General features: G+C 33.4%; 1 protein-coding gene across 1 annotated transcript; it reads right to left on the minus strand.

Annotated features, from left to right (window-relative positions):
- Positions 1-9,195: 9,195 nt before the first annotated feature.
- On the minus strand, positions 9,196-13,501 carry LOC127712564 (thioredoxin domain-containing protein 17-like). The gene is made up of 4 exons (XM_052219073.1): positions 13,343-13,501; positions 11,098-11,179; positions 10,205-10,286; positions 9,196-9,375 (listed from the first exon to the last, which is right to left on the minus strand). Exons 1-4 carry the CDS (start codon positions 13,479-13,481, stop codon positions 9,307-9,309), a joined length of 372 nt encoding a protein of 123 aa, XP_052075033.1. The 5' UTR covers positions 13,482-13,501; the 3' UTR covers positions 9,196-9,306.
- Between the last annotated feature and the right edge of the window lie 25 nt (positions 13,502-13,526).

The following is a 13,526-nucleotide window of genomic DNA, read 5'->3' on the forward strand; positions in this document are numbered from 1 at the left end:
TTCATTTACACAGAATTGTCCTTACATGAGTTTTTACCCTTAAATGACGATTTTTTTTCAATTTCTATTATGTTTGCCTATTATCTTGAAAACTATAAGAGATAGAGTAAAATTTTAAATGGCAAAAATAATCAGCAAGACAAGATCTACGAATAAGTCAAACATGGCCAAAATCGTTGATAAAATCGCCGGTTGATTCCCGATAGGCAGATTTGATACTGCTGTTCCTCAATCCCAATCTTAACCAGCGCATACTAAATTAAAGCACAGAGAAGAAAATACGCCGAGAAAAACGCACCAAAGAGAAAACCTGCACATTGGGAAAATTCGTGCCAACAGGCCTTAAGATTGAGGATTGAGGAGTTATCATTGCCCTTTTTGTTTTCTCTTCGGATGTTTTGGTTCTTATACATCATTGGCTTTCAGATATTTGGCTTTAAGCGTTCCCGGTGAAGGTAAATCCAGAAAAACGCTTCGGACGCGTAAAATTTATGAAAGTGTTGTTTTATATTTTTTACAGCATTGGATCGATACCGCTGCTGGTGGACTTTCAGTCCTCGAGGGTAACATCAGCTCAGTGGTCAGTACTAAGGACCTTTCCAAAATTATCCGTTTATAAAAAATATTAAAGAAACTAAGGTTTCAAGTCCCTCGGGAAAAGTTGACCGTAGATGGATTTGACTATTTTTGTAGGTCCTTTTCAGTTTGTGGTCATGTCGCTCGTCGGCTGTTTCGGTTCTTATACATCATAGGTTTTCAGATAAAAGGTAGATCCAGAAAAGCGCTTCGAACGCGTAAAATTTATAAAAGTGTTGTTTTCATTTTTTAAATGATGATGTTTACCCATTCATTTTTTGCGTATGTGGCCAAAACTTTAGTAGATAAAGAAAAATTGTAAACAGCAAACAATTTTCAGCAAGACGAGATCTGCAAATATATCAACACGGCTGAAATTACAAACAACTCTTTATATGAGTTATTGCCCTTTAATGATGATTTTTACCAAACTATGATAGATAATGAGAATCCGAAAACTGAAGAAAGAAATGCTCTGCAATACAATTTTAACAATAAAAAGAGATATTAGTCATGAATGACATTCTAGTCTGTTATGTTAGAGAGTGGCCATTGTTGAAAAAGTCCAGGTGAGCGACACAGACTCGTTATTGCCTTTAGTTTAAATATCGATCGGTGGAATAACAAAAGGTATATACTCGAATATACAATAAAAATGAGTACAGGAAAATCATTAAAAATACAAAAACACAATTAAAGTAAAAACAGTAATGAACATGCAATACTGTATTTACAAAATACTTTTAAATTACAAAATATGATATTCATTGTGGCTTTATGACGCATGAAGACTCATTTCTTTAAAGAGATTTGCTGGAATTTATTTATTTTAAAACAGTTTCGTTTGAGAAACATTTTGATAAAAGAACCTATTCAGCAATTATGGATTTGCTCTATAGAAACGGCATTGTTTTGGACGTAACTAATTGGATTAACTAATTTAACTTTACAAGGACACGCGAACGGAAATCGAAATTCTGAACAACATCACCAGCATAGAGCATTAGCGTCTTTTTTCAGCATATAAACACACAATAAAATGTGAGTGGGATTTTTTTCGGGGGGGGGGGAGAACATGAACTGAGGCCGAGTTCAGGTTAGCACTGTATGATGGACACACAGACCTTGCAGGGACCCCATACACCTAATATAGTTATCATATTACTCATAATTAGTGAGAAACTCACATAACAAAAAACTGTACAGAACCTTAAAATGAGGTCAGGGACAATGGACACATGACGGACATAAACCCTCTCAACACAAGGTCTTCTACCTCTGATATACAAAGCTTTATAAAATTAGTTAATTAGTTTTGTCACAGTCGAGACAATAATGATATATTTGAAATAAGAGTAGTAACGCTTAATTGGATATGAATAAAATTATATGTCTATGGGACAGCAACCTATCGATATACAAAAAAAAAACATACAACTGTTTTTCGAAATTTTGGAATCTATCTAAGGTCAATACGCCAATAGCTCAACTCATTTATGTTCATGCTTAGATAATTTAACAAAATAAATTTAAAAAAAACACATCATTTTTATTTTCTTTTACATGGAAACTGTTCACATATTGCCCGTCTGAATTGTCTACTCATGGCTATATAAATAACAACATTGTGTAAATAAGAGCTAGCTGTGAAAAGCTCACAGAATGTCTGTCCCGTTCGTGACAGTAGCCAAATATCCTCACGCGGCTTGCCATAAACCATTTCAAAAATTAGATATATACAGTTTGGAATTTCTCCTGTCAAAATACTAAACATAACTAAAGCTAATAGTAATGTTTTCTTTCTATGAGAAGCCAACACTGTTTCAACTCTACGAGTTCGTAACTTCCGTATGTTTGTCTTACGTACAGTAAGAAGGCAGAATCCCATACAAAATGTAATTGTAATACTTGGGAGAACATGCAGAAAAATTATTCGCCACAGGAGAAAACCCCGTAATATTTCTTCTGACAGCATTATTGAAGAAATGCATTTAGCTGTATAATCTCCGACGGCAGTGAACGTTTCCTCTGATAACGTTTTATTATTCAATGCTAAGCAACTCCCTTCTTCAATATTAAAGTCAGAGAAATTTCTATTATACCATTTAGTATCGTTTCCCAACGAATCCATATTTTGAAATGTAACTTTACGTAAAGTATGCAGTCCATACAGATTTGGACTCATAAATCCTATTGGAAGTAAAAAGCTGATAGTAACCAGCCCAATCTGTAGTTTCTTGTTACATATTTGCCGGCCTTTAAAAGGGAATGCACAAACTATAAAACGCTGCAATGCCAAACACATGGTCACCAGTACTGAAATCGAATGAAATAAGACGGATAGTACATGACTCAGCTGGTAAACTGGACAAAACCAAATATCATTCCATTCGTCGCTGGTAAATCCTGTCAAAGCGTGTGTTGTCGCACAGACAATGGACAGTACATCGCAAATAGCCAACAGAGAAAGACACATGGTCACCGCTGAACGGTTTGAAGGTTTTATCCATATATACAGCACGACGGTGTCAAAAAGTAGCACCACTATCGAAAACATAATATAACGGATAACTTGTGCTAAAACTGGTATAGAGACATCCGAACACAACATTGTATGTGCTCTATCCTTGACAGAGATCTAAAAATATAAATATACAATTTACATTACTAGTTTATAATAAGTAAACATGGACAAAATAATACTTGCTTACAAAAGTAGTAACTTTTTAATTTTTATAGTTATTTTCCATATTGCTATATTTGATTTTCGCTGTTTGAGTTGTGTCCCTGATAAATGAATCACGAAAAGAGCTTTGGACGCAAAAAATTATATAAAAGTGTCATTTTCATTGTATCATATTTATATAATGGCAAAATTCATAGATACAGATTGGTGTTCGTAATTTTTGTTACCCAATTGAAAATGTTGCAAATGAAATCAATTAATTGTGTTGCATCAATAAAAAGAAAAATCCAAACAATAGTTTGAGCTGTTGGTTTTGCGCTTTCTATATTCTCAGTTTTCCTATACAAAACTTTAGAATCGGAAATATTCACAATTTAGTCAATAGTGTTGTCTTATAGTTTACATTGCTAAGAGTTATCTGTAGTAACAAAGGATTGGCGACGATCTTGCAGCTAATGTGTGTGTGCGTCATTGGCTTACTGTAAGTCACACAACACCTTTTTGGTAACTGAGAGGTTTACTTAAACCTATTTAAAACAAGACTAAAAGTGAGTGCAATTTACAACCAAGCCTCCGAGAATGTTTTCCGGTGGTTGTCGATAGTTGCCGTCCGTCATTTGATGTTATAAGCTTAAATCAGGTCTTTATAGTTTTTACTATTGAATTGTTTCGCATTCTGTTGTCACGGAGCATTTTATGGTTTACGTATTGGTATACTTGTTTTTATCCTCGTCCTTTGGTCGTTGGTGGATAGCTGTCTAATTGGCTACCATACAACATCTCCTTATTTTTATACATAAAAATATTGTGATCTGGTAAAGGCAGTTCTGACATTAAAATACAATGGTTCTCCAGCTGGTATTTTTAACATTCATATATATTGTTACTTAGTTCTGCTTAGAAACAAGTTTTACTTATTAAAGTATACATCATTATTTTAAGTGAATGAATATGTCTGAATTTTAAACTTACAAAAACTAATCAGGACTTGTTTCTCCTAGTGTTTACTCCATTACATTAAACGTTTCGGATTGATACTTCATTGTCTGCCTGTCTGTCTGGTAAATTCACCCTTTCTAAGTAACTCGCAATGGGATAAATGCAAACCCTTAACTGTATAGACATTATATTACATACCATACAAGATACATGTAAAATTTTCCTGTACAGTCACACCATAAAATCCTACTTTCATGAAAACACTAACGGATAAATTTCACAGTTGAAAAAATGTCTAACTCTTTTTCATTTAAGCTTGTGCGTTTTGTATACAAATGATCATAGTACAATATTCTTGTCATACACTCAATTTCTCTAAGATTGTTGTTGTTTAATATGTTTTCTATATGCTTAACCTTTTCTGATGACGAGGCTGAAACAAACTGTACACTTTCAATATAACAGTTAAAGTATAACAAACATCCATTAGAACTCTTGTAAACATTTCCGGAAATTGTCAACAGCCATCCCATATGTTTGTTCATCGACTAGTAGTCATTAATTACGCAGACAATGCTCATAGTTTGTACACTTTAACAATATCCATTAAATGCAACTCTAACGGCACGTTTAGAATATTAAAAATAAACAGAAATCATTAAGATATGTAGGAATGGTATTTAATTATGACATGTATATAGAGAATGAGTTCGAAAGTTTTAATTATTGATTGTACATAATTAATATCTGATTTTAGATTGAAATAATTATATATTGTACAACTTGTACCTGGTCATTCTTGAGGGAACGTTTCTATAGAGACTAATATTGTTATCACAACCATCTTATAACAGCAGCTGACACTGGAAGCATGTAACATGTGTAAAGGTAAACAAGAGATCTTTATCAAGCTGGATGAATAGTACGTGACAACTTCATGATAGCATTATTACAAGTAGACATTTTCTCAGGAAAATAGAATACTAGTACCTATACCTGGAGCCAGAGACATCTCTCTGCTGGAGCTGACTGTATTTCACAAGGAATGCCTCACTACGTTCAGTGTCATTCTAGTATTTTTTTAAGTTCAAAAGCTTTATTTATAGACGAATACTAGTATACAGAAAAAATAACCTCTATTGAGCTTTTATATCGTCCTTTCAGTATTGCTATATAAAATTAAAGATACTATATCTCATTTTCAATGTTTCATTTTTGTATGCATAAATAATTTAATTTTTATTAAATTACATTCCATTTTAATACTTTGTAATCAATTTTCTTATTAAGGTTTAATTCCTTTGATATATTTTGGTTATATGTGTCATTTGACCACTGTAAAAACTCTCATCTCCTTTAATTCATACTTCTAGTCCTCTCACGGGCTGACTGACTCAGAAAATTGACGTCTAAAGTGAAAGGTTAAGTTTAACTGCATGGTCTATGAATTATAATTTTTTCTCTCTTTTTATAAACACCATTTGATAAAATGTATTTCTGTGTGTTAAACAATTTCTTTCCTTGTTTGGATAGGGTTGGTAAAACGAAACGTCTCGAATTTTCTTAATTTGTGCTCATCTAGTGTTACACTCGGAGCTAAAAACTAAAAAAAAAAACAAAGATTTGTAAAGACATCGGGGGCTATAACCAATATGACTTAAAACGAATAGCTAATCTTGTTAAGGTACTAAACATTTGGAACCTATTTTTAATAAGAAAAAATACATAATAAAAAAGTCTGTTATAAATCACAATTACAGAAACAATATGTTGTTGATATTCTCAGATAGTAACGATCCAACTTGATTCCTAGTAGGGTGCTCTGGTCTACACATTCTAAGCTCTAACCCAAAGTTAAACTCCTAACCACGTGACAATCTCTAACTACATGACAATCTCTAACTAACCACATGACAAGCTCTTACTAAACAACATGCCAAGCTCGAACTAACTATATGATAAGCTATAACATGAAAAGTTCTTACTTGCCACACGACAAGCTAAAACTTATCACATGGAAAGTTCTTACTTGCCACACGATAAGCCCAAACTGACCGCATTAACAGATCTATCTAACCACATGACAGGTTTTATCTAACCACATAGCGGGTTCTAACTAACAACAAACCAGGTTTTAACTTACCACATGACAGGTTCAAACAAACAATATAACAGGTTTTAACTAATCACATGACAGGTTCTAACTAACCACATAGAAGGTTCTTACTGGCAACATGACATTTTCTAACTAACCACATAACAGGTTTTAACTGACCACATTACATGGTCTAACTAACCACATGACAGATTCGAACTAACCACATAACATGTTATAAGTGACCACATAACAGGCTTTAACTTTTCACATGAAAATTTCTTACTTGCTACATGACAAGCCCTCACCGACCACATTAAAAGATCTATCTAACCAAATACCAGGTTTTATCTAACCACATAGCGGGTTCTAACTTACCACATAACAGGTTATAACTTACCACATAACAGGTTTTAACTTACCACTTGGCAGGTTATTACTAACCACATAACAGGTTTTAACTAACTACATAACAGGTACTTACTTACCACATAACAGGTTTTAACTAACCACATCACAGGTTTAAACTTACCACATAGCGGGTTTTTCCTAACAACATGACATATTCTAACTAACCACATAACAAGCTAATAAAAACTTATCACATGAAAAGTTCTTACTTGCTAAATGACAAGCCCTAACTGACCACATTAAAAGATCTAACTTACCACATAGCAGGTTTTATCGAAACACATATAGCGGGTTCTAACTAACAACATAACATGTTCTTACTTACCACAACAGGTTTTATCTAACCACATAGCGGGTTCTAACAAACAACAAACCAGGTTTCAACTTACCACATGACAGGTTCAAACTAACAATATAACAGGTTTTAATTAATCACATAACAGGTTTTAACTTACCACATAACGAGCTTTTACTAACAAAATGACGGGTTCTAATTAACTTCATTACAGGTTTTAACTAATCACATTACAGGTGTCAACTTACCACATAGCGGGTTTTTCCTACCAGCATGACAGGATCTAACCAACCACAGAACAGGTTCTAACTGACCACATAACAAGCTAAAACTTATCACATGCAAAGTTCTTACTTGCTACATGACAAGCCCTCACTGACCACATTAAAAGATCTATCTAACCACATAACAGGTTTTATCTAACCACATAGTGGGTTCAAACTAACCACATAACAGGTTATAACTGACCACATAACAGGTTTTAACTTACCACTTGACAGGTTATAAAAAACCACATAAGAGGTTCTCACTAACCATATAACAGGTTCTAACTGACCACATAACAGGTTTTAACTTACCACTTGACAGGTTATAACTAACCACATATATAAAAGGTTCTTACTTACCACATAACAGGTTTTATCTAACCACATAACAGGTTATGACATGTTCTAACCACATAGCAGGTTATGACAGGTTCTAAATAACCACATAGCAGGTATGACAGGTTCTAACCAACCACATGACAGGTTATGACAGGTTCTAACTAACCACATAACAGGTTCTTACTTACCACATTTCAAGATTTCATTCACCACATGACAAACTCTTACTAACCAATATGAATCACATAAAAAGCTCTAACTGATCATGAGTTAAGCCAAACGGTGAATGAATTCATCAAAGATAAGTTAACATCTGATACTATTCCTAAATGGAAAAAATAAATATAACAGAATACCAAAATAACTTCAGACATTGTAACAGTAGAATATCTAATCTGACAATATAAGACAGAATATACTGTCCAAAAAATCCAGCACAGATGCATCAACAATGAAGTATAACAAGGGTGCACACCCTGAAATGTCTCGCCTGCTATACTTATCATGATTGAACTTATATTGAAAGTATGTAATATAGAGCTTTCACAAGTATTGAAAACTAATCATTATCAATTCTCCATGTGAATGAGGTCATGTTCAGATGAACCCTACCAGACAGACATGTAAATTTTTCTATCATACCATACACAAAATATAGTTTACTTTTGCTTAAAGCATCAGAGAAACAGACCTTATTGAAAAAAATAAACATTGACCAATGAACCATTAAAATGAGGTCAAGGTCATATGAATCCTGGCAGACACCATGTACTCAATGCAATCATTCCATACACCAAATAAAAGTTGATATATTGCTTATAGTATCAGAGAAACGGACAGAACATAAAAACTTGACATTCACCAATAAAACCATGAAAATGAGGTCAAGGTCTGATGAACCCTTCCAGACAGCATGTTAACCATACAATCATTCCATACACCAAATATAGGTGATCTATTGCTTATAGTTTCTGATAAACTGACAAAACCATGAAAACTTTACATTGAACAATGAACCATGAAAATGATGTCAAGGTCATATGAAGCCTGCCAGACAGACATGTGAACCTTGTAATCATTCCATACACCAAATTTAGTGTACCTATTGCTTAAAGTATCTGAAAAATAGACCAAACAACAAAATCTTGATATTGTCATATGATCTATGAAATAAGGTCATGGTCAAATGAAACCTGCCAGACAGACATGAACACCTTAAAATCATGTCATACATCATATACAGCTCATCTACTGCTTATAGTACCAGAGAAACAGACCAAAGCACCAAAATATTACACTGACCAATGAACAATGAAATTGAGGCCATGGTCAGAAGAAACTTACCAGTCATACATAAACACCTTACAAACTATTCCTTTATTTCTAACAGTCAGTGAACCATGAAAATAAGGTCAAGGACAATGGACATATGGCAGACAGAAACTTCTTAACATAAGGTATGTCTGGGATTCTGTGATTTCTGTCTCAGGCGAGACAAAATAAACAAAGGAACATGTAGGTCAACAATAGTGAATACTTAAGGTTAGGGATTTTTAACTCTCATATCATAAACAGAAAATACAGCCAGATCTGTTGTAATTTTATTACACTGAATAAATTAAAACATGGTCACATGATAGCACCTAACACTCTGAATAGAATGTGCACAGCTGGAGACAAATCATCCCAGGAATGTCTGTTATTCATCGGTTAACATCATCTTTACCAGTTCTTCATTGGCACACTGTTCTTCCTGTAGTCTCTGTGGCTGTAAAAAAAACATAAGTTGGAATTGAGATAAATTATCAGCACTTTTGTTGTTGTATTAAGCGTCCTGTTCATTTCAATGCATTGTTCAAGACCATGAAACACAATTAATGAAAACAGCTTAGTCCAAAATAGTAAAAAAAAACCAATGAAAAAGAACCTGATATACAGTATATTTTTAGTAGGAATTTAAACTCCCGCAGTGTGTCATTTGTTGCTGTCTGCCATGATCATTTTTCCTGAATGTTATTTTCTTAAATCAGGTTTCCCTTTTGAATTGTTTCAATTTTTGCTATTCAGGGGCCTTTTATATACATGTTTAAACTTACTGTACTTCATAACTTTTACTCATCATTGAAGGCTGTACTGTTCACTGTTGTTATTTCATAGTCTTTTTTCTATGGTGGATACTTTTCTAATTGAAAATAGAAAGGTTTTGATTGACACAATCTGAGCAATAGTTACTTCCCTACGTTGCCATTGTGGAGGTCTAAATGCACAAATTCCTTCACGAATCAGCCAAATTCAACTTGTTATAATGACCATTAGATTTTAGAAAAAGTTGTTTTCTGAACAATTCAAATTTTGTAAAGGATGATTCAAAACTACGATCTAGTAAGTTCTTTTTTTATCAGACTTGACTGTACCGTATTTTCAAGTTGGTTAGTCAAATAGGAAAATCAACCATTTACCTCTCCAAAATGGCCGCCAAGGGAAATATTTCAAACTCAAATTATGTCCTATCGAAGCCTATCTATAATACCACATCTCCTTATATTTCTGTTTACAAATTAATGTACAATGTTATTGACTATAGAAACATTGTTTACCTTGCCAACAACCATTAATGTAGGAACACTTTTTAATTTGAGTTCAGGATCTGTTCTAAACCCATTTGATTGGTTCTTCCAGCTAAAAGTAAACAGTGGCATCATTAATAATTTGTTTTAAACAGTTAAAGAATCAAGTTATGTGCATGAATCAATTTGAGTAAACCTACATCATTTGTTTTCCTTTGACATTTATTGAACAAGCAATGCCCAAACTATATCTTATCTTTTCATATTTGAGAAAAAAAAACTTTAATAGAATGGTACTTTGTTTAGGAATCTTAAGGATGTTCGCTCCTCTTGTTTTTGAATTTTTGCCAAATATTTGGAATCCTCTGGTTTTATCCATGAAGTGCCATTAACAATGTTTGCCCACTAACCCCTACTTTTCTCTCCATAATAGGATTACATATAGTTTAAAATGTCATCTTTGAAAATCTTATAAAATCCTTGTTATTTTTTCATCGTTTTTGAAAGAAAACAGGTGGTAATGTTAAATGTATGAAAAATCTAGAGAGAATTATTTCCCACCAAATTTTCAATGGCTTACATCTCGAAAACAAGCACACTGACCCTTCATTTTTATCTGCTTTTCTAGTTCCTTTATTTATATACTATCAATTTATAAGAGTCTTTTAAAAAGCTTATTATTTTGAAACAGAGTAGCGAACATCCTTAAGGTTTAAAGTTACATTTAATCAGCTTCTAAAACTTTTTGTCTTTCTTGTTCTGTTTTTTCTGTCTACCATTTCATCATGATCTGTCATCTGTTCAAAAACTTGTTAAGATTAAATTGTTCCAAAATTTTTCCAAAATGGTGTGACCAATTTAACCAATATAAAATTACAATCCATTTATCTCTAACAAAATATCAGATACTAGTTATTACTTACTAAGCTCTGTCACCAACACCACAATGGATAAACACTGCATCATCAGGTGCACTTGATAAACATTTCTTTATAACTGGGTCAGCTAAAATGAATAATCAAAGAAACACTTATAAACATTTCTTTGTTTAACATGTACATGCATGTAATGTTTGATATATAAAATAACTTTAATATTAGGGAGACATCAAATGATCAACAAATTTAAAAAATTAAACGGAAAAGAGCAAACATTTGTACAAATACTTTATATATTATCATTGTATAATATTTTGATAAATTTTGATATCTTTTTGCCCCTTTTTAACAATTTCCTTTTATTTCTTTTTGTTTTTGTTTTTTTGTTGTTGAATTTGTTTCTTTTCTGTTTCGTTTCACACTTTATAGGTGTAATAACACCAAAACATAGTACATCACATCCGGTTTCATGTAAAAAATGGTAGAAAAAATTCCTTCGTTGAATTTGACAGTTGTAGGAAATTAACCCTGCATTTAATTGCAGAAAATTTTGTTCTGAGTCATAAACATATATATCTTGGGTGTTTTAATGCACTATATTTTTTCTTTGATGTTCCAATAAAACATTTTGGACTGGTTACTAAAGCTTGTATAAAACAGAGAAAAAAAGGTGAAAAGTTGTTTGGTTTTATTTCAGGTGATGGTTATTATGCCCCCGCAACTAAAAGTTGGGGGACATATTGTGTTACCCCTGTCTGTCAGTCCATCTGTCCGTCCTTCCGTCCGTCCTTCTGTCCGTCCCTCCCATTATGGGTATATAGTTATTCCAGATAACTCCTCCTACAGTTTGAATGCTAGGAAGTTTTCAATTTGCTGGCTGTTTGTACATATATTGAAGGTGTGCATGTGGTCAGGGTTTTGATTTTTAATAATATTTGCTCTTTTGGGAGATAGTTGAACTTTGTCATTTTTGAAGTATATACTTGCATACGAAGTGCATAGCGTTTCCGGATAACTCCTCCAACAGTGAACCATGCATAGACCTATGTGATCCCACGCTCAACTTTGTGTATTTTAAAATAACACTTCGCATCTGCGGGGGCATCATGGGAGACACAATAATATCTCAAAGAAAGTACTCCATTGACTTTTTTATAATACAGTTACTTCAGAGTGGAGTGCAGGCCATCACTTTGTCTAGTTTTCTTATATATGCAATGAAATGTATGTGAAATTTCACTGTAGTACTCACTGGACAGGATAAAACTTTATTAATGCAAAGTATTTCTTTATTTGAAACAAAGATAAATTCTGTACAGTTTTTAAAAAATGCCAATTTCACAGACATCATTAGAACAGATAAATAAGGGAAAACATGGACCAGGATCAGGACACCTAATATCACCAACTACTACCAGGAATAGATATTTTACAGCACCGTATATGCAATGAACATGGAGGGGGTGGACAGCTTTTGAGGGAGATGGGAGGTGGGGGGCGGGAGGTGGGAGAGAAAAAAAGATTCTAAAAGTGGGAGGTGGGAGATGGTAAACGGACAGAAAGTCACAGGACAAAAAGTCACAGGACATAAAGTCACAAATTGGATAGGACAAAAAGTCACAGGACAAAAAGTCACAAATAATTTGTTGACAATTGTTTGAATATATAAGAGACAGATCTTCAAATAATTTCTTTTTTTACATTTATTCATTTTTAAGTTTAGGAAATTGTTCATAAGACTTGATAAGTGAAAAATGATTAAATTTTAATCATGCAAATGATATATTTCTTGGCACCATGAAGCCATTTAAGTGCCAAACCACTTTGACATTTTGTTATCATAACAATTATTTGATCATCATTGATACTTATTGAATAAATTTTAATTACAAAGTTGCTTCATATATAATAGTTCAAGAAAAAATCAAAAATTTATTTTTAAATTTAGTGTTTTCTTGTTCAGAGAAAAATAATCTCAAAACTGAATTGTGACTTTTCGTCCGTGACTTTTCGTCCGTGACTTTTTGTCCGTGACTTTTTGTCCTGTGACTTTCTGTCCTACATTCGTGGGAGATAGGGGGTAGGAGGTGGGAGAAAAGGGGGGTGGGGAGGGGGCCGGAGGAGGGGGGGGGGGGGGGGGGAGGTGGGAGAAGGGTACCCCCTGTCCACCCCTCAACATTGTGAGTTAGAAGAGATGCACAAATAAACAAACAAAAAAACAGATCCTATAAGAAACAGAAAATGTTAATTGAATAATGTGATAACCTCCCTTTATAGTTCAGATGCTAACCTGCGACACAATCTGGACACCAATTTTTTCCTTCCGAGTCAGTTGATCCTGAAAACTGGGCAAAAATAACTTTTCCTTTGTATTCCTCTGATTTTTTCTTATATTCTTCCAAGCCTTCAACGTTAACTTCAATAACCATGATTTCGTTACAATGGGTGTCTTTTCTAATGATGTTACTAGTGGC

This window comes from Mytilus californianus, unplaced genomic scaffold (assembly GCF_021869535.1).
Source record: "Mytilus californianus isolate M0D057914Y unplaced genomic scaffold, xbMytCali1.0.p SCAF_8, whole genome shotgun sequence".
Classification (NCBI taxonomy): Eukaryota; Metazoa; Mollusca; class Bivalvia; order Mytilida; family Mytilidae; genus Mytilus; species Mytilus californianus.